The 25175-nt window shown below is 43.9% G+C and overlaps 1 protein-coding gene across 5 annotated transcripts in view; it reads left to right on the forward strand.

The window, feature by feature from the left end:
* glrbb (glycine receptor, beta b) overlaps nt 1-25175 on the forward strand; it is a 291220-nt gene that overhangs the window by 129127 nt on the left and 136918 nt on the right. For 4 of the 5 annotated variants that reach the window (XM_086010500.1, XM_086010459.1, XM_086010470.1 and 1 more), the window contains exons 7-8: nt 5799-5939; nt 22750-22902. In XM_086010500.1, the coding sequence (XP_085866626.1) occupies nt 5799-5939; nt 22750-22902 (294 nt within the window). The remainder of the gene's footprint in view (nt 1-5798; nt 5940-22749; nt 22903-25175) is intronic. The other variant, XM_086010490.1, reaches the window with a different exon arrangement.

The raw sequence follows: 25175 nt of genomic DNA on the forward strand, positions 1-25175 counted from the left end.
CATGCCAAACGAATTGGTAGTGCTGGGTTGAAATGGGCCAACACCTCTTTTGATGTGATCAATTCTTTACACGTCTGGAAAGCTCGTCTACGTTCGTCATTCCACTTCCATGGTACCCCTGTTTGCAGTAGGGTGTTCAGTGGGTGTAATACCGTGGACAAATTCGGTAAGAACTTATGGTAGTAGTTTACCAGCCCGAGGAACGACCTCAGTTGTGACACATTTTCCGGTGCTGGAGCCTTGACTACTGCCTCAATCTTTTCAGGGGACTTATGTAACCCCTCTTCATCGATGACGTGGCCACAATACGAGATCTGCTTCTGGAAAAACTCGCACTTGTGGCGATTAGCTCGTAGCCCATATTCCTTTAATCTGGTGAGCACCTTCTCCAAGTTGGCGAGGTGATCACTGTCATTTTCGGCCGTGGCCAGGATGTCGTCCAAATAACACTGGGTCTCTGCAATCCCTCGCAGGACTTGATCCATCGCCCTTTGCCAAATAGCCGCAGCCGATGCTACCCCGAACACCAGCCGGTTGTATTGATAAAGACCTTTATGAGTGTTAATCGTAAGGTATTGTTTCGAGGCTTCTTCTACCTCCATTTGCAAGTACGCCTGGGCTAGATCAATTTTGGTGAAGCGTTTACCTCCAGATAGCGAGGCGAAAATATCCTCAATTCGTGGAAGCGGATATTGTACCGTGTGAAGGAGTGGGTTCACTGTCACCTTAAAATCCCCACAGATGCGGACTTTCTTTGGTTCCCCAGGCGTATTACTCAACGACCTCTTCATTACAGGAACGATGGGTGTAGCCCACTCGCTCCAGTCTACTTTGGACAGTACTGAACGTTCCAACCCTTCCAGCTCTGCTTCGACAGCTGGTCTGATCGCATAAGGCACTGGTCTGGCCTTAAGAAACTTTGGGCTTGCGTTTTCCTCTATTTTAATCGTTGCTGTTATGCCTTTTAGTGTTCCGAGTCCCTCCTGGAACAAATTTTTTGCGTCAGTTAGCATTTTTGACAGTTGACCAGGTGTGACGTCGTCATCCTTTTTGGCCTCAACCTTCAGTGCCTGTATGGAATGCCAATCTAATTGTATCTTCCGGATCCATTCATGTCCTAGCAGTGGTGGTCCTCCATCTGGCAATACATATATATCCATTTTAGGTATTTCCTGGCCGTTATATATCACTTTCACCCTTATTTTTCCTTTGGGGTAGACTTTTTGCCCCGTGTACGTCTTCAAGACAATCTCTGTAGCTTTCAAGGGTATATGTGAAAATAGCCGCTTGTAGTCCCTTTGGTTTATGACTGTTAGGGCTGATCCCCTGTGTCCGATTCCATTTTCACTTGGACTCCGGCTATCTTGAGTGTAACCCAGATAGTCTGGTGATCCTCCATTTTGGTTACCTTATGTAGTTTCAGACAACCCAGCTCCTTGCTTCCGAAGTCTGTGTCACTTTTCTGTTCATCTGAACTACTGTCCATCACCTGGTGTACCTTTTTGTACTTCTCCTGTGGAGATTTCTTACGGTTGGTTTTCTTCCCTGACCTGCAGACTCTTGTTATGTGTCCTGCTTTTCCACACTGTCTGCACACTTGGTCCTTGAACCAACAATCCTTCTGGTCATGTGTTGTTCTGCCGCAGCGATAGCACTTCCCTGTTCCATAGGACATTTCATTGGTGCCATATTCTTGCGGTCTCCGTTGTATCTCTGCAGCGCCCCTTGTGGCTGCTTCGTGTGATACTGCCATACTGAAAGCCTTGTCCAGCGTAAGATCCTTTTCTGATAGAAGCCATTTCTGGGTTCCTTCACTTTGCAGCCCACACACAAACTTGTCCCTTAACGTATCTGCTAGTCCCGCTCCAAACTGGCAGTGTTTCGATAGATTGTGCAGTTCCGTTAGGTACTCAGCATTGTTTTCGTCTTTGTGTTGGTTCCTTTTATGGAACTTAAATCGTTCTGCTATCAGCAGCGGTGTGGGGTTTAAGTGGTCCTGTAGGATTTCTACTATGTTTTCGAAATTCTTGTTCATAGGCTTCTCTGGGGTTATTAGGTGCAAAAACTTATGGGTTACTGCGAAACCTATGGAATTTAACAAAACCAGTGCTTTCCTAGCATCTGGCACTTCATTCGCCCTGCAGTACACCTCAATACGTTCCACATATGTCGGCCAATCTTCGACTTCATTGTCGAACGTGGAGATACTGCTACTCTTCGGCATCCCTGGGTGTGATTTAACTGTCAAAAATGGCATCTCCCGCGCTTCCCCTTCTTCTCCGCTGGCACAAAATGGCGTCTCCCGCGCTTTCCTTCCTTCCCGCGCTCACCCTTCTTCTCCGCTGCGGCTTCTAAAAATGGCGTCTCCCACGCTCTTCCTTCTCTGCGGCTCAATGGTGTCTCCCACGCTCTCCCTTCTTCTCCCCGTGGACACTGTTCAGCCCTTGAGCCCTGGCTGTGCTCTGCGCGTTCTCTTTTTTTTTGTGCGCCTTTCCCGTTTCCGCCGCTCGGTCCTGAACCCGGCTGTTGCTTTACCCTCTCTCTCCGTTTTGTTTTTCCTCGACGCCGCTCGGTTTTCAACCCCCGGCTGCGCCCTGTGCGCTTCACCCTCTGTCCTACCCCGTCGACGCTGCTCGGCTTTCTCTCCGCCATCGGTCGGCTCCAGCCGCCGCTGTCCGGGAAGGGTCTGCGCTGTACCTGTCGTCAGTCTCTTGCTGATCGTCGTGGCTGGGGAACCAAGCCCGGCTCTCCACAGCCTCCCCTGCGATGTTCACTCTCTGCCGGACGACTGGGCGGTTGCTCGTGGTCGACGCCCGTGCTTCTGGCCTCGACTTTCTTCCACCGCCCTCCCGGAGCGAATCCTCGAAGGGAAATGCAGAGTTGCAGGTAGATTCGAATCGACACTCGTCGCCACTGTTAGATCCGTGATTCTGAGAGTATGATGTTTTTCAATAACCACACGGATGCTGTAACTGAACAATCAACAGGTATTTACTGGAGTAGGGTAATCTCAAGACTGGGGTACAGAGGCATGCTCAAGGCTTATATACAGGTGTGGTCACTGCCGGTACTACAGTATACAGGAGCTGTAAAAGTAGTTCTCTCAAAAGGTACATACACTACAGACCCCATCCAATTTGTCTTAATGTTTAATCTTTTTGAAGGTTCTTTCTTTAGAATTTGTGTCTTATCTTTGTCCCCATCCTCCCGGGTACAATTGCTACTAGGCCTGGCCTTGTACTCTTTTAATCATGAGGCCCAAGCCAGAGATGTCCCAATTCAGCCAGTCGTTATCTCACTTCCATCTAGCAAACGGCCCCATCCTAAGATGGATACCTTAACCACCTCTATTTCCTTCCATTCTATGTCTTTTATCCTACTTAACTTAATTATCCTTACAATTAGTTTTGTTAAGCTAAATCCAATTCCTACCTTAGCATTATATCATGGTTATTGGTAATAATAGAAGAAACATAGGTCTTAGTTGGTCAATTTAGAGATACATAAACAAGTTGAAATCCTAACCTGAAAACAGCAGATAGCTAGCTTGGAAACGAGATTATTTATGACCGTCACACTGCAGAATGCTATAACAGCCGCAGAGAACCAAAACATAAGCAGATTCTAAGCATCTATCTAATTATTCAAAGACTAGTCTGAAGAGACTTTTTGTCTCCAGTTCTAATACAATCATGTAAACACAGCATTATTCGCATCACAATTTTATCCGCATAACCATATACATTTTGGACACCCCTGATTTCTAACAGTGGTGGAAGCTTTTATAGCATATTTCAAGCTGTCAACTAATCAGCTGATTCAGTGGCCATTCAACTCCCACCTCAGGTTCACAGACGTGGCCCCCAAGCAGTGTGGACCCCGTGGACGAGAAGTTAAAAGGTAAGTTTAAAAGCATTCTTAAGGGTCTGTTAGCAACCTAATAATTGGTTTAATTGGGTCGCCCTCCTCTGCGGGTCCGTCTTGCAGCGGGATGACAGCAAGATCCCGACCCGCTGTCAATAAAGTCAAATTTCCCACCCGACCTGCCACCGATCCCACCCGCTGACCCCCGGAAAATTCCAGCCAATTTGTTACTATTGTATTTAAATAAACTAATTGTAAAAATAGTGGACAAAGGAATCTCATTAATATCAATGACAGTAACTTTTAGCCAGTGGCTCCCAAACTAGTAATGGAACTAACTTGCTTAGCAGTATATTTTATTTCTGATTGTATACAAAGTGACTGATGATGTTAGATGCCAATCAAACACTTACAACATGGAAGCAAACAATTTGCCATTAACACATATTTCATAGTTTGCCACTTGGTATGAGAAGATATTTGAACAGATTTAATATTAACTCAGAGTAGTAAAGAGAGAACGTTTGGGCCTGCGGGCACCGAATATTAGAATATTGAATGGATGGGAACACACGTTTGTAAAAGAACCTGCCCTATTCATGGAGGATAATTGATGGGTTCCTTTATAGTTGTGCATTCTGACTTGACAAATCTTCCAATATCGCAGGCCCAGGAAAATCTCCCCAGTACTGTTTTGCATATAGACTAAGGATACAACACGTTGAAGTAACACTGGTTTTAATATTCGCACAACATTGCGATTGACTAAAAATGCACTGGTTGCTGGGTTTGTTCAGTAAATTAGCAGGCTCACTGACACAGAATCATAGAATGGTTACAGCACAGAAGGAGGCCATTCGGCCCATCGAGCCCGTGCCAGCTCTCTGCAAGAGGACCTCAGCTAGTCTCACTCCTCCGCCCTTTCCCCATAGCCCTGCAAATGTTTTTCCTTCAGGTACTTATCCAATTCCCTTTTGAAAGCCACGATTGAATTTGCTTCCACAGCCCTCTCAGGCAGTGCATTCCAGATCCTAACCACTCGCTGCGTAAAAAAGTTTTTCCTCATGTCGCCTTTGGTTCTTTTGCCAATCACCTTAAATCCTGAAACTCACATATACCCCCAGGTCTCTCTGTTCAGGCACCCCCTTTAGAATTGTACCCTTTAGTTTATTTTTGAAATAAAATCAGGAAATGCTGAAAATACAAAGCAGATCTGTCAGCATTGTAAAAGAGAAAGACAAGTTAATGTTTGGGTGCTGACCCTTTGTCAGAACTCAGTTTACTAACCTTTTGTGTATTTTCTACATTAACTGGCTTCAGTAACTAAATATAACTTTGGCAGGCAGGGAAGGAAAATGTGGTGAGGAGCTGTTTTGTTGGCTCCCCACCACTTGATACCAAGGGAAGTCATATTAGATGTATAATATGTCCAACCAAATCTGGGATAACATCTTACAATGTATTTCTCATCATTTGTGTTCTGGGCAAAACTGAGTGCCAGCAACATCAGTGTGTTCCAGGTGTCCAGTATTTCCATGGCCATTTGTGGGACAGGGCTTCAAATTTAAATGAGTGGTATGTCTAGTGCAGTTGATTTTGGAGTGATCTATTAGCATTAGGTAAAGTGCAAATTTAGAAAAATGAAAGTTTTATTGACATTTTAAAGTGTTCAGCCAGCAAGTGTTGCAGCAATTTCGCTTGTCTCACCTGACTCAGGTGCCCTAGAGGTGCTGTAAAGGGCCCTGGTGCCCACCCTAACTATGTAAATCAGCTTGACTTCAGGAAATGGGCTAGGGTCAGTGTTGTAGGCAAGGGGCGAGCAGGAGTCCCACCCTTCCGTTGCACCCAACAAGAAAATCAGGGCTACTGTTTTTACGTCAGATTTCCAGTATTTGTACCTATTTCTTTAATTGTGTGTTTTCTTTCCTTTTCAGTTGGTTATACCACAGATGACCTTCGATTCATCTGGCAGGCTAACAACCCTGTTCAGATGGAAGAAATTGCATTACCACAATTTGACATTAAAGAGGAGGATGTTGAGTATGGAAACTGCACAAAGTATTATAAAGGCACTGGTGAGGATTTTTCATATTAACCTTAAGTTTTTTTTGGTACAACATTTTGAAGGCAAAGGCTTCGGACAGAGACTACATTGCAGGAGTCTCAGTTCGGCTGCTCTATTTGGTTTCAACATGTAACATGCGGATTGTTCCCAAATCACAGCAGCTGCAGTTAAAATCCATTTTCAACAGCAGAATAAACATACCGTCAGTTTAAACATTTTTGGGACTGTATAAAAAAAATACAAAGGTTTGTTTTTTGATTAAATTCCATCCTGTTTTGATGTTCAGTCCTGCTCAGACATTCCAAATATGTACATATAGATAGATAGAAAAGACCTCAAAAGCCGTGAAATCATCCTGTACAAATACTAGCACACAAACCGGTTTGCATCCGATTCCTTTGTCTGCTACTTTACTTGAGACCTTAAAGTAAACATGTTAACAACTCCATTAAAATAATAGCCAAAGGAATTGTATAAAAATGTGTTAAGCATTTGCATGATAATATTTGCACAGCATAATTTCAAAGCTGCAGTATTTTTAAAAAGAGATTTTTTTCCCAATTAAACTGTCGTGTCATGGGATGAAATTAATTTCCATTTTATCCTCAGTAAGAAGTACAATGATCCTTCAAATGTATTCTCATGTTTTGTCACCTGCAGTATCTTCCCTACAGTGTGCCCTGTCCAGTCCTACCATCCAAGTAGGTTTATGTAAGTAGCCAAGGATCTTCTGGAGCCTCCTATTCACGCATCAGTGCCCTAAGCATATCTCTAGCCACTAATGCATTAAATCCCCAGAAACCATCAAATTAGATGGTGTAGATGATTGACAAATTAGAGGAACTGTTCACTGCAGTCTATAATGTTCTGCATAAATTCACATTGTGTTCTTATTTAATTTTGCAAAATGTTACTTTTCACCTAATTGCCTTTTCTCCAAAGAAGGACAGAAACATTGGCCCAGATTTTGCCGTCAGTGGCGAAGTGATGGCGCTCGCTGCTGACCTTAAAGAAAGTTGCCCACAAAGATCTACCAATCTCTGTGGCATGGATTTCACCTTTCCCGATGTTAATTTCATTCTGGCATCACCTATAGGGGACTTCCAGTGCCCAGCTACAGTGATGTCATCAAGCAGGCTAAGCAGCCAATCACGTTGAAAAATAATCACAGACAACAAACCAGAAAGTAAAGAATATAAGAACATAAGAATTAGGAGCAGGAGTAGGCCATACGGCCCTTTGGGCCTGCCCCGCCATTCAATAAGATCATGGCTGATCATCTACCTCAACTCCACCTTCTTGCACTATCCCCATATCCCTTGATTCCATTAATATCCAAAAATCTATCGATCTCTATCTTGAATATACTCACGATTGAGCATCCACAGCCCTCTGAGGTAGAGAATTTCAAAGATTCATAACCCTTTCAGTGAAGAAATTTCTTCTGATCTCAGTCCTAAATGGCTGACCCCTTAGAACATAACATAAGACATAGGAGCAGGAGTAGGTCATTTGGCCCCTCGAGCCTGCACCGCCATTCAGTAAGATTATGGCTGATCTGATCTTGGCCTCAACTCCACTTCCCTGCCCGCTCCCCATAACCCTTGACTCCCTTATCGTTCAAAAATCTGTCTATCTCCACCTTAAATATAATCAATGACCCAGCTTCCACAGCTCTCTGGGGAACAGAATTCCAAAGATTCATGACCTTTGGACAGAAGAAATTCCTCCTCATTTCCAATTTAAAAGGGTGCCCCCTTATTCTGAAATTATGCCCCCTAGTTCTAGATTCCCCCACAAGGGGAAACATCCTCTCTGCATCTACACTGTCAAGCCCCTTCAGAATCTTATGTTTCAATAAGATCCCCTCTCATTCTTCTAAACTCCAATGAGTATAGGCTCAACCTTTCTTCATAAGATAACCCTTTCATCGTCGGAATCAACCTCATGAACCTTCTCTGAATTGCCTCCAATGCAAGTATATCCTTCCTTAAATAAGGAGACCAAAACTGTACGCAATACTCCAGGTGTGGTCTCACCCAACGCCCTGTACAGTTGTAACAGGACTTCCCTACTTTTATACTCCATTCCCTTTGCAATATAGGCCAACACTCCATTTGCCTTCCTAATTACTTGCTGTACCTGCATGCTAACTTTTTGTGATTCATGTACAAGGACCCCCAGATCCCTCTGTACCTCAGCATTTTGTAATCTCTCCCCATTTAAATAATTTGCTTTTTTATTTTTCCTTCCAAAGTGGATAACCTTGCATTTTCCCACATTAAACTCCATCTGCCAGATTTTTGCCCACTCAATTAGCCTATCTATATCCCTTTGGAGATGCTTTGCATCCTCCACCCAATTTCCTTCCCACCTATCTTTGTATCATCAGCAAATTTTGCTACATTACACTTAGTCCCTTCATCCAAGTCATTAATATAGATTGTAAATAGCTGAGGCCCCTGTGGCACCCCACTAGTTACATTTTACCAACCTGAAAATGACCCATTTATCTCGACTCTCTGTTTTCTGTTAGTTGCCCTTTACTACGAGATTACTAATTAACCTTGTCTCCTTGTTCTGAAACTGTGACATATTTCTTGCTAGTTAACTCACATTCTAGTTTCCCCCCTTTTATCAATTTTTTGCTCATCCTTTGCTGGTTTCTAATGCTCTTCAAATCCTCAGGATTGCTACTCTTCACAACATTATAAGTCTCTTTTAATCTAATACTATCCTTAACTTCTTTAGTTAGCCATGGATGGATCACTTTTCCCGTGGAATTTTTATTTTTCAATGGAATGTATATTTGTTGAGAATTTTGGAATATTTCTTTAAATGTTTGTCACTGCTTATCTACCGTCATACCTTTTAATCTAGTTTTCCAATCTACCTTAGCCAACTCGCCCCTCCTGCATATGTACAGGAAACTTTCGATTAACCGGCCACTAAATAACCGGAACGCTCTATCCACCGGCAAAATTCAGGAGTCAGTTCAGATAACTTTTTTTACTTTTAGTTACTTTTTTTACTTCATTTGTGGCTGTGCAAGCGTGTAGCTGAAGCTGTTGCTAAGCTACAGAGACGCTTGCAACTTGTGCCGATTGTTTTGAAGCTGGGTTTGTTGCTTTATACGGAGCTCTGAGCTCCGTATCTTTTACTATAGCGTTCGGTTATCCAGCATTGTTGATGGACCGGCACCAGGTCGGTCCCGTCCGTGCCGGATACCAGAAAGTTTCCTGTAAGTGGATTTATTTAAGTTTAAGATTCTCGTTTCCAACTGAAGTATTTCACTCTCAAACTCAATGTGAAATGTTATCATATTATGATCACTCTTCCTCAGAGGGTCCTTTACTATGAGAATACTAATTAACCGTCATAGAAACATAGAAGATAGTAGCAGCAGTAAGCCATTCGGCCCCTCGAGCCTGCTCCGCCATTCAATGCGATCATAGAGTCATAGAGTTATACAGCACAGAAAGAGGCCCTTCGGCCCATCGTGTCTGCGCCGTCCATCAAGCCCTGTCCAATCTAATCCCATTTTCCAGCATTTGGTCCATAGCCTTGTATGCAATGGCATTTCAAGTGCTCATCCAAATGCTTCTTGAATGTTGTGAGGGTTCCTGCCTCCACTGCCCTTTCAGGCAGTGAGTTCCAGACTCCAACCACCCTCTGGGTGAAAAAGTTCCTCCTCAAATCCCCTCTAAACCTCCTGCCCCTTACCTTGAATCTATGCCCCCTTGTTATTGACCCCCCCTACTAAGGGGAAAAGTTCCTCTTTATCTACCCTATCTATGCCCCTCATCATTTTGTACACCTCAATCAGGTCCCCCCTCAGCCTTCTTTGCTCCAAGGAAAACAACCCCAACCTGTTTAGTCTTTCTTCATAGCTGAGGCGCTCCATCCCAGGTAACATCCTGGTGAATCTTCTCTGCACCCTCTCCAAAGCAATCCCATCCTTCCTATAGTGAGGCGACCAGAACTGCACACAGTACTCCAGCTGTGGCCTTACCAGCGTTTTGTACAGCTCCATCATAACCTCCCTGCTCTTATATTCTATGCCTCGGCTAATGAAGGCAAGTATCCCATATGCCTTTTTAACCACCTTATCTACCTGTTCCGCTGCCTTCAGGGATCTATGTACATGTACACCAAGGTCCCTCTGACCCTCTGTACTTCCTAGGGTCCGACCACTCATTGTGTATTCCCTTGCCTTATTTGTCCGTCCAAAATGCATCACCTCGCACTTTTCAGGGTTAAATTCCATTTGCCACTTTTCCGCCCATCTGACCAACCCGTTTATATCGTCCTGTAGCCTGAGGCTTTCCTCCTCGCAATTTACCACCCCACCAATTTTCGTGTCGTCTGCGAACTTACTGATCATACCTTTTACATTCTCATCCAAATCATTTATGTAGATCACAAACAGCAAGGGACCCAGCACCGATCCCTGAGGTACCCCACTGGACACAGGCTTCCAGTCACAAAAGCAACCTTCGACCATCACCCTCTGCCTCCTGCCACTCAGCCAGTTTAGGATCCAACGTGCCAAGGCACCCTGGATCCCATGGGCTCTTACCTTCTTGACCAGTCTCCTATGCGGGACTTTGTCAAAAGCCTTACTGAAGTCCATGTATACCACATCCACAGCATTTCCCTCATCCACACACCTAGTCACCCCCTCGAAAAATTCAATCAGATTGGTCAGACATGATTTACCCTTGACAAAGCCATGCTGACTATCCCCGATTAATCCTTGCCTCTCCAAGTGGAGACTAGTTTTGTCCCTCAGAATCTTTTCTAATAATTTCCCTACCACAGATGTTAGGCTCACTGGCCTGTAATTCCCTGGTTTATCCCTGCTACCCTTCTTGAATAATGGTACTACGTTAGCTGTTCTCCAGTCCTCTGGTACATCCCCTGTGGCCAGAGAGGTTCTGAAAATTTGTGTCAGAGCCCCTGCAATCTCCTCCTTTGCCTCACACAACATCTCGTCCGGGCCTGGGGATTTATCCACTTTTTGGCCTGCTAAAACCGCTAGTACCTCCTCCCTCTCGATGCTAATATGTTCAAGTATATCACAGTCCCCTTGCCCGATTTCTATGTCTACATCGTCTTTCTCCATAGTGAACACAGATGCAAAAAATTCATTTAAAACCCCGCCTACATCATCTGGCTCTACACACAGATTGCCACTTTGGTCCCTAATGGGCCCTACCCTCTCCCTGGTTATCCTCTTGCCCTTAATATACTTTTAAAACATCTTTAGGATTTTCCTTTATTTTGCTCGCCAATGTTATTTCATGGCCCCTCCTCGCTCTCCTAATTTCTTTTTTAAGTATGCCCCTGCACTTTTTATACTCCTCTGGGGCTTCCTCCATCTTTAGTCTTTTGTAACTGCCAAAAGACCCCCTTTTTTTCCTAATGCATTTTTGTATATCCCTTGTCATCCAAGGTTCCCTTTGCTTGTTGGTCCCACCCTTGACCTTTACGGGAACATGTTGGCGTTGTACTCTCTCTATTTCCCTTCTGAAAGTCTCCCACTACTTTGATGTGGATTTTCCTATAAGTAGCTGCTCCCAGTCCACTTTGGCCAGATCCTGCCTTATCATATTAAAATCGGCCTTCCCCCAATTTAGAACCCTTATTTCCGGGCCGTCTTTGTCTTTTTCCATGACCACCTTAAATCTCATGGCTGATCATCCAAATTCAGGACCCTGTCCCTGCTTTCTCCCCACATCCCTTGATCCCTTTAGCCTTAAGAAATATATCCAACTCCTTCTTGAATATATTTAATGAATTGGCCTCTACTGCCTTCTGTGGTAGAGAATTCCACAGGTTCACCACTCTCTGGGTGAAGAAATTCCTCCTCATCTCTGTCCTAAATGGCTTACCCCTTATCCTTAGACTGTGACCCCTGGTTCTGGACTCCCCGACCATCGGGAACATCCTTCCTGCATCTAGTCTGTCTACTCCTGTTAGAATTTTATAAGTTTCAATGAGATCCCCTCATTCTTCTAAACTCCAGCGAGTATAAGCCCAATCGACCCAATCTCTCCTCATATGTCATTCCTGCCATCCCAGGTATCAGCCTGGTGAATATTCGCTGAAGTCCTTCCATGGCAAGAACATCCTTCCTCAGATAAGGCAACCAAAACTGCACACAATACTCAAGATGTGGTCTCACCAAGGCCCTGTACAACTGCAGCAAGTCATCCTTGTTCCTGTACTCAAACCCTCTCGCTACGAAGGCCAACATACCATTTGCCTTCTTAACCGCCTGCTGCACCTGCATGCTTACCTTCAGCGACTGGTGCACAAGGACGCCCAGGTCTCGTTGCACTTCCCCTTCTCCCAATCTATTGCCATTCAGATAATAATCTGCCGCCTTGTTTTTGACACCGAAGTGGATAGCCTCACATTTATCCACGTTATATTGCATCTGCCACGCTTCTGCCCAATCACCCAACCTGTCCAAATCATCCTGGAGTTTCTCGGCATCCTCCTCACAGCACACACGCCCACCCAGCTTTGTGTCGCCTGCAAACTTGGAGATATTACATCTAGTTCCCTCGTCCAGATCATTAATATATATTGTGAATAGCTGGGGTCCAAGGACCGATCCCTGCGGTACCCCACTAGTCACTGCCTGCCACTCGGGAAAAAGAGCTGTTTATTCCAACTCTTTGTTTTCTGTCTGTCAGCCAGTACTCTATCCAAGTCAATACCTTGCCCCCAATCTCATGTGCCTTAACTTTACACGCTAATCTCTTATGTGGGACCTTATCAAAAGCCTTTTGAAAGTCCAAATACACCACATCCACTGGTTCTCCCTTATCTATTTTATCAATTACATCCTCAAAAAATTCCAGTAGATTAGTCCAGCACAATTTACCTTTTGTAAATCCATGTTGACTTTTTCCGATCTGGTCACTGTTTTCCAAGTGCTCTGCTATTACATCTTTTACAATGGACTCCAGCATTTTCCCCACTACCGATGTCAGGCTTACCGGTCTGTAATTCCCCGTTTTCTCTCTACCACCTTTTTTGAACAGTGGGGTAACATTAGCTACCCGCCAATCCATGGGTACTGTTCCAGAGTCTATCGAATTTTTGAAGATGACCAGCAATGCATCTACTATTTCTAGGGCTACTTAAGTACCCTAGGATGTAGATTATCAGGCCCTGGGGATTTATCGGCCTTGAATCCCGTCAATTTCTCTAACACCATTTCCCTACAAATACTGATTTCTATCAGTTCCTCCCTTTCATTAGACCCTATGTTCCCCGACATCTCTGGGAGGTTATTTGTGTCCTCCTTTGTGAAGACAGAACCAAAGTATGTATTTAATTGGGCTGCCATTTCTTTGTTCCCCATTATAAATTCCCCTGATTTTGACTGCAAGGGACCTACGCTTGACTTCACCAATCTTTTTCTCTTCACATATCTATAAAAGCTTTTACAGTCAGTTTTTATGTTCTCTGCAAGCTTACTCTCATACTCTATTTTCCCCCTCTTAATCCCTTTGTCCTCTTTTGTTGAATCCTAAACTGCTCCCAGTCCTCGGGTTTACTGCTTTTTCTGGCCAATTTATATGTCTTCTCCTTGGATCCTATGCTATCCCTAATTTCCCTTGTTAGCCACGGTTGAGTCACCTTTTTTGTTTTATTTTTATGCCAAACTGGGATGAACAAATTCTGTAGTTCATCCATGCAATCTTTGAATGTTTGCCATTGCCTATCCACCGTCAACTCTTTGCGTAACATTCCCCAATCAATCCTACCCAACTTGCGCCTCATACCATCGTAGTTTCCTTTATTTAAATTCAGGACCCTAGTCTCTGAGTCAACTACTTCATTCTCCATCTTAATGAAGAATTCTATCATATTATGATCGCTCCGACCCAAGGGGCCTTGTAGAACAAGATTGCTAATTAATCCTTTCTCATTACATAATACCCAGTCTAAGATGGCCTGATCTCTAGTTGATTCCTCAACATATTGGTCCAGGAAACCATCCCGTGTACACTCCAGGAATTCCTCCTCCACAGTATTGTTACTAATTTGGTTAGCCCAATCTATATGTAGATTAAAGTCACCCATGATAACTGCTGTGCCCTTATTGCACGCTTCTCTAATTTCCCTTTTAATGCCATCCCCACCTCTGTATTACTGTTTGGAGGTCTATATACCACTCCCACTAACGTTTTCTTCCCCTTGGTATTTCTGAGTTCTACCCATACAGATTCCACATCATCAGAGCTAATATCCTTCATTACAATTGTGTTAATCCCCTCTTTAACCAGCAAAGCTACCCCACCTCCTTTTCCTTTTTGCCTATCTTTCCTGAATATTGAATACCCCTGGCTGTTGAGTTCCCAGCCTTGGCCATCCTGGAGCCATGTTTCCTTAATCCCAATCATATCATATTCGTTTACCTCTATTTGCGCAGCTAATTCATCCACCTTATTCCGAGTGCTCCTCGCATTAAGACACAAAGCCTTCAGGCTTGTTTTTTTAACGCTCTTAGATCTTTTAGAATTATTATTTGCAGTGGCCGTGTTTGAATTAAACCCTTGATTTCTCTGTCTGCCACTTTTGTTTTTCTCCTTCCTGTCTTTTGCTTTTATCCTTGTTTCCCTTTCCTCTGTCTCCCTGCTCAGGTTCCCAACCCCCTGCCATTTTATTTTAAACCCTCCCCCAGAGCACTAGCAAACACTCCCCCTAGGACATCGGTCCCGGCCCTGCCCAGGTGCAAACCGTCCATTTTGTACAGGTCCCACCTCCCCCTGAACCGGTTCCAATGTCCCAGGAATTTGAATCCCTCCCCCTTGCACCATTCCTCTAGCCACGTATTCATCTGAAATATCCTTCTATTTCTACTCTGACTAGCATGTGGCACTGGTAGCAATCCTGAGATTACTACCTTTTGAGGTCCTATTTTTTTTAAATTTACCTCCTAACTCCCTGTATTCAGCTTTTAGGACCTCATCCCGGTTTTTACCTATATCGTTGGTACCTATATGCACCATGACAACTGGCTGTTCACCCTCCCCTTCCAAAATGTTCTGCAGCCGCTCAGACATCCTTGACCCTTGCACCAGGGAGGCAACACACCATCATGGAGTCTCGTTTGCGGCCGCAGAAACGCCTATCTATTCACCTTACAATAGAATCCCCTATCACTATAGCTCTCCCATTCTTTTTCCTCCCATCCTGTGCAGCAGAACCACCCCTGGTGCCAGGAAGTTGGCTGCTGCTGCCTTCCCCTGGTAAGCCATCCCCCCCATCAGTATCCAAAGTGGTATATCTGTTTGAGAGGGGGATGGTCACAGTGGACTCCTGCACTATCTGCCTGCGCCTACTACTCTGACTGTTGGTCACCCTTTCCCTTTCTGCCTGTGCAACCTTTGCCTGCGGTGTGACCAACTGCTTAAACGTGATATCCACGATGTCCTCAGCATCGTGAATTGCCCAGTATGCATCCAATCGCAGCTCCTGCGCCGCAATGTGGTCTGCCAGTAGCTGCAGCTGGATACACTTCCTGCACACATGGTTGTCAGGGACACAGGAAGTGTCCCTGAGTTTCCACATAGCGCAGGAGGAGCTTACCACAGGGCCGGGCTCTCCTGTCATGACTTACCCTTTAATTAATTCAAAATAAATTAAATCAAATCAATCCCACCAATTACACTACAGTTAAATGATATATTTAAGGGCCCTGGTTTACAAACAGTCCCCGCTACACCACAGAGAGCTTAGAAACTATAAACCAAAGAGTTTAAGTTTAAAAAAGAGAGAAATACTCACCAATCAATTACTTACCTGCTTTCTGGTGACGTCACACTTCGATTACTTTTTACTTCTCTCCCTCCCTCTGAGCTCGGAGATTGGTAAACCTACCTGCGCTCTGCCGCCTCTTTTAAACCTCGCCGCCTGGTTCCTTGCGGGTCCGCTGCCGCAGCTCTGAGGCCTACCTGCGCTCTGCCACCTCTTTTAAACCACGCTGCCTGGTTCCTTGCAGGTCCGCCACCGCTCCGAGGCCTACCTGCGCTCTGCCGCCTCTTTTAAACCTCGCCACCTGGTTCCTTGCAGGTCCGCCGCCGCCGTCTCCGTACACAGTACAATATCTAAAATAACCCGTTCTCTGGTTGGTTCCATGAAGTATTATTCTAGGAAACTATCTTGAATGCATTCCATGAACTCGTCCTCCAGACTACCTTTGCCAATTTGATTTGGAAAGTCTATATGAAGATTAAAATCCCCCATGATTATTGTATTACCTTTGTTACAAGCTGCTATTATTTGTTGATTAATATTGTGTCCAATGGTATAGCTACTGTTTGGGGGCCTATAAACTACTCCCACCGGTGTTTCTGCCCCTTGTTATTTCTTATCTCCCCCCATACTGATTCTATTTCCTGATCTTCCGAGCAAAGATCCTTTCTCACTACTGTCTTTGTCATCCTTTATCATCAGGGCTAACCCACCCCCCCCACGCCTCCCCACCCGTTATTTTTCCATTCTGCCTGTCTTTTCAAAACATCAAATTCCCTGGAATATTCAGTTCCCAGCCTTCGTCACCTTGCAACCACCCCTCTCTAATGGCGATTAGGTCAAAGCCATGTATCTCTATTTGTGCCACTAAATCATCTATCTTGTTATGAATGCTTCATGCATTTAGATAAAGAGCCTTTAATTTTAACTTTTTACCATTATTCCCTGCTTTCACCTTATTCGCGGATACACTTTTACCATTAAACTCTCTGTCCCTTCCTGTCACACTCTACTTATTTTTACCCAAATCGCTACAGTGCTCCATTGCCTTGAATTTTCTCTTTAGATTTCTAAATTTCCCCTCACCCCCTTTTTAGTTTAAAGCAATATCTACAGCCCTCGTTATTCGATTCACCAGGGCACTGGTCCCAGCTAGTGGCGACCACCCCAATGGAACAGCTCCCTCTTTCCCCAGTACTGGTGCTAGTGCCCCATGAATTGAAACCCCTTCCTCCCACACCACTCTTTAAGCCACGCATTTAACTCTCTGATCTGCTTGTCCCAATGCCAATTTGCGCGTGGCTCGGGTAACAGTCCAGAGATTATTACCTTTGAGGTTCTGCTTTTTAATTTGGGCCCTAGCTCCTCAAACTCTCTCATCAGAACTTCATTCCTAGTTCGACCTATGTTGTTGGTTCCTTCGTGGACCACGACAACTGGATCCTCCCCCTCCCACTCCAAATTCTTCTCCAGCTGTGAGGAGATGTCTTTAACCCTGGCACTGGGCAGGCAATACAGCCTTCGGAACTCCCGGTTGTGGCTGCAGAGAACAGTATCTAACCCCCTGATTATACTGTCCCATCCCACTACTACAATCCTTTTCACTCCCCCCATTTGAATAGCCTCCTGTATCACAGAGAGCTGGCACATGAGCGGTCAGTTGCTCATTTACCCTGCAGACTTTGACCTCACCACGCAGGCAGCAAGAACCTCATACCTGTTGGATAGGGGCAAAGGCCGAGGCTCCTCCTGCACTACACTTGGTGTCCCCTTACCTGCCTGAATTGCAGTCACACCCTCCTGTCCCTGACCACTAACCAGACCTGTACCACTATCTAACCTAAAGAGTATGACTGTCTCCTGGATCAAAGTGCCCAGGTAACTCTCATCCTCCCTGATGCCCCGCAATGTCTGCACCTCGGACTCCAGCTGAAGTTCCTCGAGATGCAGACACTTATTGCAGACCTGGTCGTCTGGGATAGTAATGCTCCCCACAAACTCCCACGTATTGTAGTTGCACCACACCACCTGCACTGCCATCCCTTTATAACCTTGTATTTATTTAGTTAATTATTTAATTAATTTAGCTCATAGTTTAGTTTTTAACTAATTACTTGATCCAGTTTAATTTCTAGGTAGATGAAATTAAATATTTACCTGTAACACAAAGCGCTACAGGTATTGGAGGCAAAAATCAGCACCTCCTTCTCCCTCTGCACTAAATCCCACTCTCTCCAAATTCCCAACTTTAAAACACTCCATTTAAGACCACTCTGTGCATCAGTAGACAGTGTTTACTTTTATACCCTTGGAGCCACACCCAAGTTACAAGTGCTGACTCTTGTTACAGGCAATTGCCTATTAAAATTCAAACATGTGACCCATTTTTAAAGGTGCACAACCAGTAAAGACTGTAAATAAACAAAAAGGTTTACGGGCATCTTAACAAATTAAATTAAAATCCTATTTCTGGTTGTGATGATGCACTCCAGTCCCTCCGGTACCCACCGGTTGTGGAAGGCCTCGAGCGTGCCGATGGACACCACGTGCTCCATCTCCAGGGCCACCCGGGCAGGAACGTAGCCGTGGAAGAGAGGTAGAAGCTACAAGTGCTGTCTCAGCTCCCTACTCACAGTAATTAGTACCTATTCAAGGCAAACACTAACAGCTGACTGACAGTTAACAGCACGGATTATTCTTCACTTTTTAATCATTTTACAGAGAGTGAAATAAAGATTGGGACATACACATGGGATTAAGGTAGAAACTGAAATATCATAAACAAACTTTAATTTCTTTTAACTTTAAAAATCATTTGAATCATAATGGAGAAATTTGACATTCCACAAATATAAAATTAGTTTTTCAGGGCCAGAGAGGTTGTTCTGCGATAATTATGACTTAGTACGGCGGTAAAAACTCAGTTGCACCTCATTCAACAAAGCTTAACTTTTTCGGGGGATTTTACAGTGAGGTTAGAGCGTAAAAAATTCAATTCGCGTCAATTCAAATGATTTGTAAGATTTCCATCCGTGAGGACTTTACCAGCGCACCCTGTGGAGGAGCGAGGTATCACTGACACCAACTTCAGGATTTCCGTGTTTAAATGCGCATGTGCAGACTCCAGAAGTTGCTGTCAGTTTTACAGAGTAATGACGGCGAACGCTGATAGTTTCTCCGTCATTTAAACCGCAAATTCCGAGCCATTGTATTCTTTCTCCATCTCTGTGTGTAAGCTCAATAATGCTTTGGTGGGTTTCAACTAATAGGATAAAGAAGTCAGTAATCTATATTAAGTTCAATGTTGCATCAAATCTAAGGTGATTCTACTTCTTAAATGCTACCATTTATCATAAATTTAAGTACAGATGAGGGATGCCTATCCGACTTGCCCTTCCTAGAAATCAACAATCACCCCATCACAGCATCTAACTGACTATTGAATGATTCCAGAGTTTCGGCCTCCCCAGCGAGAAGCCATTCTAGATATTAATTGCTCTTTGTGTGAAGAATTGCTTCCTGAACTTGCCTTTTATTATTTTGTACCTATGTACCATGGTTTAACTTAAAGTAGTGCTCTAGAATAGCCTTTCCAATTCCACCAGCGTATCTACCTCTATAAGGCCCCTGCTCATTCATTCAAGGCCGAAGTGTCCACATTTTTCTAGCCCATTTACATAACTTGGCTTTTTCATGCTAGGGGGTCAATTTTAACCCCCAGCGGGTTTCGAGGCAGGTGGAAGGTGGGCTGAGTGCAAAACGCACTGGCTTGCCTAAGTTTGAGGCTCGGGGTATTTTAACTCTCAGGTCTCATCTACGTGGCTGCCTGCCCAAGTAAGTGGCAGCTGGCCAGGAGATGAACATTTTAGTTATAGCTCCAAATTTTTTAAAATTCATTCATTGGATGTGGATGTCGCTGGCAAGGCCAGCATTTATTGCCCATCCCTAATTGCCCTTGAGAAGGTGGTGGTGAGCCAACTTCTTGAACCGCTGCGGTCTGTGTGGTGAAGGTGCTCCCAAAGTGCCAAATCCGGTGCCAAGGTCAATGCCAGGTGGTCTGTCCAGTTTTATTCTTATTGCTTTTGTAGCAGTTTTGATACAATTGAGTGGCTTGCTAGACCATTTCAGAGGGCAGTTAAGAATCAACCACATTGCTGTAGGTCCGGAGTCACACATACACCAGACCAGGTAAGGATGGCAGATTTATTTCCCTAAAAGAACATTAGTGAACCAGAAGGGTTTTTACAACAATCCGGAAGTTTCATGGTCACCATTACTGATACTAGTTTTTCATTCCAGATTTATTTAATTAACTGAATTTAAATTCCACAGCTGCCATGGTGGGATTTGAACTCATGTCTCCGGATCATTAGTCCATGCCTCTGGATTACGAGTCCAGCAACATAACCACGAGAGGAGCATGGACATGGAATATTTTCCATGTGATTCCATGACTAAATGAGTCAGCAAGTAGATTAAGTACAAACATTGCTTGCACACTGCTTCTACATGATGAAACAATGTTTTAAAAAGTACCGGGGTAGATTTTCAATTTTCCACCTAGATGGAAAACTGGCATTGTGGTTGCCTGCCATTATAGAAACCATCCAATTCTCAATTCTATTAATTTCAGTGGATATTAAAATTGGGTGGTTTCAGTAATGGAAGAATGATCCGCAATGCCCTTTATACGTCCAAGCAGCAGGTTGAAAATCTATCCCATTGTATTTTACACATACAAAACCACTCTAACTGCAGTGTTGTCTTCCTCATCAAAAAGTTTGAAATGGTTGTCAATCATGAAATCAGACTAACTAAGACTTTTTTGATAATTGCTAGATTAACCTAATCCTGTAAACTTTGTTATGATCCAACTGCTTACACCCTTCTGTTTTTGGGAAAACACATTTGTACCAGTAAGTCACCTTTATGCTTGATGAGGTTTTTTTGACAAGAATAAACAGTTGGGAGGTTATTTTGGCCAAAGGTTGTAAACAGGCACTAAAAGGATACAGTGCCAATAAGACATGCCTGTTTGAAAGTCTGGATTTAGCACACAATTTTGATCATAATTGCTGATTACCATAATTTGAACTTGCCTGGAGATGCTAAAGCAGAAACCTATAGGCTTAGCACGCAAGTGCTGATTAGACACAATTTTCGTGGAGCCGTATGGGTAGGCTCCTTGCACCCACTTCCACTGAAGGTGTGGAGCGCGCTGGCTGGCACACAGTGGCACGTTGCAGGATGGCTCAGGGACCAAGGAAGAGGACGCAGAGTTTCTCTGATGCAGCACTGGTGGCCCTGGCAGTGGAGCTCCAGAGGAGGAGGGATTTCCTGTACCCTCCTCGCCCTCCTGTCCCTCTCTCCTGCAGCAGCTGGTGCTGGTCTGCCTGGCCTCATGTCCTCCTCCCATTCCTCGTCCAGATCAAGGGGGACCCATGGCCCATGACCAAGCACTCCCTTTCTCCTGGTGACTCCTAGAAGGTGGCCAATAAGGTGGAGTAGCACAGCACTTACCATTTTTAGGTGAAGTCCTCAGAGAATTTTCAGAATAAATGTTGCTCGAGTGCTAGTGAATTCTTGACAGTGTCCCAGATAGTCTTCCGATGTGTTTCAAAGGTCCTCTTCGCAGCTCCAGCAGCAAGTGAACATTTAATGATGAATATCCCTTGAACTAGCGCTTGAAATCCACATCAACGCCTTGTTTACTCCCAAACAGCTGGTTGCTGTTAGGAGAGGGCGTCAGGACAAGCGTTAACCACCAAAATGCCGTGCAGCCTCCTTAATGAGAGCCAGCAGGCATTTTAAGTGGCAATCAGCCCCTTAACGAGCCTCTAAGCGGCTGTTTCTAGCGCAGGCTTCAATTTCTTTACCAAGGTGGCATCCTGCGCTAAACACAGGTGTTCCAGCTCAAGACCCCATCTTGGAGGCTCTTTATGCGTGAACGCACTGCCAAAAATCGTCCCCTTCAGGTTCTCAAACTTACCTTTGCATTCTTAAATTAACTTCCATTTCCTGTCCTTTCTTGTTACCAGTGGAGAACATCAGATTTGTTATTAGAGGTCAAGTATCTAAGGAAAATAATTCACTGGATCAAAGAAATGGGGCTGAAATTCATTTTGGCCCATTTTTGAGCCTGAAATAAATGGCATGCTGGGAGCACGAGCCAAAAACCTAAGACTCACCCAAAATTGGGCATCGGGCCTCATCAGCATATTGCCAGTTCTACAAGCATGAAGATGGGCTGACTGCCTCCCCAGCAGCAGCCGTCGGGTAGGTCCAGTGTGGGAGGATGTAGGAGAATGGGAGGGTGGAGGTGGGTGGTCGTAGGCTGGCAGCAGCCTTAAGGATTGCTGTGGAGTTGGAAGGCTCCCCCACCGGCTCCACTTAAAGACAGTTTTTTTAAAATTACTTACTTTGAGGCCACATGTAGTGAGTAGTAGACTCATTGGCTGCTCTGCTCAGCGCCAACCAATTAAAGGTTCTTGACACATTAGGCCACTCATTATTATACTTAAGGGGCCTAATTCCTATTGAAGGCTGCTGCCCAGGATGCCTGAAAATCGTCTGAGGCCTATATGGCGTTGGGCATATTTCAGGCATTCTTGGGGCACGGGGCCAATAACCCAGCGAAATGGGTAATTTTTGCCTGTTTGCTGCGACCAATTTGTACCCCATGGTATTTTATCATTACAACCAAGTTCCTAACTATTGGTGGATAATTTTAAGTAACTCAGTCAATTTAACTGTGAGAAATGAAGAACAGTATTGTTCTCATGTTACACTAAGCCACAGTTTTATATAGCACCATATTTCGGAAGAATGTAACTAGCTTTGAGATTGTTTTTTATTAAAGCCCCTGATCAGCTTGTTACAAAAGTGTTGAAACTATAAAAGCAGGAATGTTTCCCATTCAATTGAATAATCCTTTCTGCTTTGAAAATGGATTCTCTCAGTATACTAATTGCAAAATTTCTATTAAATATTTCACTTATTATAGAAAATAGTATATTTATTAATTTACTTTGTTTTTATTAAAGGCTATTACACCTGTGTGGAAGTGATATTTACATTAAGAAGACAAGTTGGATATTACCTGATGGGTGTTTATGCTCCAACTCTTCTGATAGTTGTCCTTTCATGGCTGTCCTTTTGGATAAACCCTGATGCAAGTGCTGCAAGAGTGCCTTTAGGTAAACTAAGTTAGCAATGACACTCATACAAATGATCACCTCCTCCACTGTTAGTACTAGAAAGTAATTCCACATTTCCACAAATGTTACTGACTGATGTGTCATTGTATATCTGATCGCTTAGCAAATTTCATGAGAGGCCTTGTGATAAATTAGATGTTTCAAAGAAGTAAAATAAGGATAATGTAAAATTACTATTTTAAATGTTTACTATTTTTGAAAAAGCAACTATCTTATTGTATGGACATTGCATATTCAAACTCAGTTGGAAATAGGCATGATTGAGGGTCTACACATTAAATGCTTTATTACAATAGGGTGCCCATCAGTCTCCTACTATGGGGTGTCATTAATTGCATTGAGATATCTCCTGTACTGTTTGAAATGGACAATGATTCTTAGAATACGGAGAAGATTAGAATATAAAGGTAGTGGCATTAACATTAGCAGAAACTGTACTTGAATACGTAGAATGGATCTGTCTCTTCTATAATGGCTATTTAAAGGGCTCATCTTGTGATCTTGCCCAATCTAGGTAGTGGAAAAGAGGGAAGTCATATGAAGTCAGAAATAGATGGTAGAAAGGTGAGAAGCAATAAGCAAAGGAGAGAAACACAAAGGGCCAAACTAATTCATAATGAGAGTGTGAAAAAAGCAAGCCTGAAGGCTTTGTATCTTAATGCTAGAAGCATTAGGAACAAGGTGGATGAATTAGTTGTGGAAATAGAGGTAAACAAGTATGATTTGATTGGGATTACAGAAACGTGGCTGCAGGGTGGGCAAGGCTGGGAACTTAACATCCAGGGATATACAATATTTAGGAAGGATCGGCAAAAAGGTAGGGGAGGTGGGGTAGCATTGCTGGTAAAGGAGGGGATTAATGCAATGCAAAGGAAGGATATTAACTCGGATGAAACGGAATCTGTATGGGTAGAAATGAGAAATAGCAAGGGGAGGAAAACGTTAGTGGGTGTGATATATAGGCCTCCAAATAGTAATATGGAGGTGAGGGAAGGCATAAAAAGGGAAATTAGAGAAGCGTGCGATAAGAGCACAGCTGTCATCATGGGTGACTTTAATTTACATATTGATTGGACTACCCAAACTAGTAAAAATTCTGAGGAGGAGGAATTCCTGGAATGTTTTCGGGACGGTTATCTGGACCAATATGTCGAGGAGCCGACTCGAGATCAGGCCATTTTAGACTGGGTATTGTGCAATGAGAAGGGACTTATCAGCAATCTTCTTGTACGAGGCCCCTTGGGTCAGAGCGATCATAATATGATCGAGCTCTCAGTCGAGATGGAGAGTGAGGAAATTGAATCAGAGACTAAGGTCCAGAACTTAAATAAAGGGAATTACGAGGGTATGAGACGGGAATTGGGTAAGATTGATTGGGTGGTGTTTCTGGGGGGATTGACAGTGGATAGGCAATGGCAAGCATTCAAAGATAGAATGGAAGAATTCCAGAACATGTTTATACCGGTTTGGCACAAAAATAAACCTAAAAAGGTGACTCAACCGTGGATAACGAGGGAAATTAGGGACAGCATAAAATCAAAAAAAAGGGCATATCAACTGGCAAAAAAAAGCACCAGACCGGAAGATTGGGGGCAGTACAAGATACAGCAAAAGAGGACAAAGGGATTAATCAGGAAGGGGAAAATAGAATACGAAAGTAAACTTGCAGCAAACATAAAGACAGACTGCAAAAGCTTTTATCGGTATATCAGGAGGAAAAGACTGGTAAAATCCCAAGTCGGTCCCTTGCAGTCCGATTCGGGAGAATATATAATGGAGAATAAGGAAATGGCAGACCAATTAAACTCATACTTTGGTTCTGTATTCACAAAGGAGGACACAAATAACCTCCCAGGAATATCGGCAAACATAGGGACTAATGAGAGGGAGGAGCTGACAGAAATTAGTATCTCTAGGGATATGGTGCTGGGTAAGTTGAGGGGACTGAAGGCCGACAAATCCCCGGGGCCTGATAAACTACATCCTAGGGTACTTAAGGAGGTGGCCCTGGAGATAGCAGATGCTCTAAGGATCATCTTCCGGAACTCCATTGACTCGGGAACAGTACCCGTGGATTGGAGGGTAGCTAATGTTACCCCAATATTTAAAAAGGGGGGTAGAGAGAAAGCAGGGAATTATAGACCAGTAAGCCTTACATCGGTTGTGGGCAGAATGCTAGAGTCCATTATTAAGGATAAAATAGCGGAGCACTTGACAAATGGGGAAAGGATCGGACAGAGTCAACATGGATT

The sequence above is a fragment of the Somniosus microcephalus genome, chromosome 2 (genome assembly GCF_052327205.1).
Source record: "Somniosus microcephalus isolate GS21.2 chromosome 2, FLI_Smic_1.0, whole genome shotgun sequence".
Taxonomy (NCBI): Eukaryota; Metazoa; Chordata; class Chondrichthyes; order Squaliformes; family Somniosidae; genus Somniosus; species Somniosus microcephalus.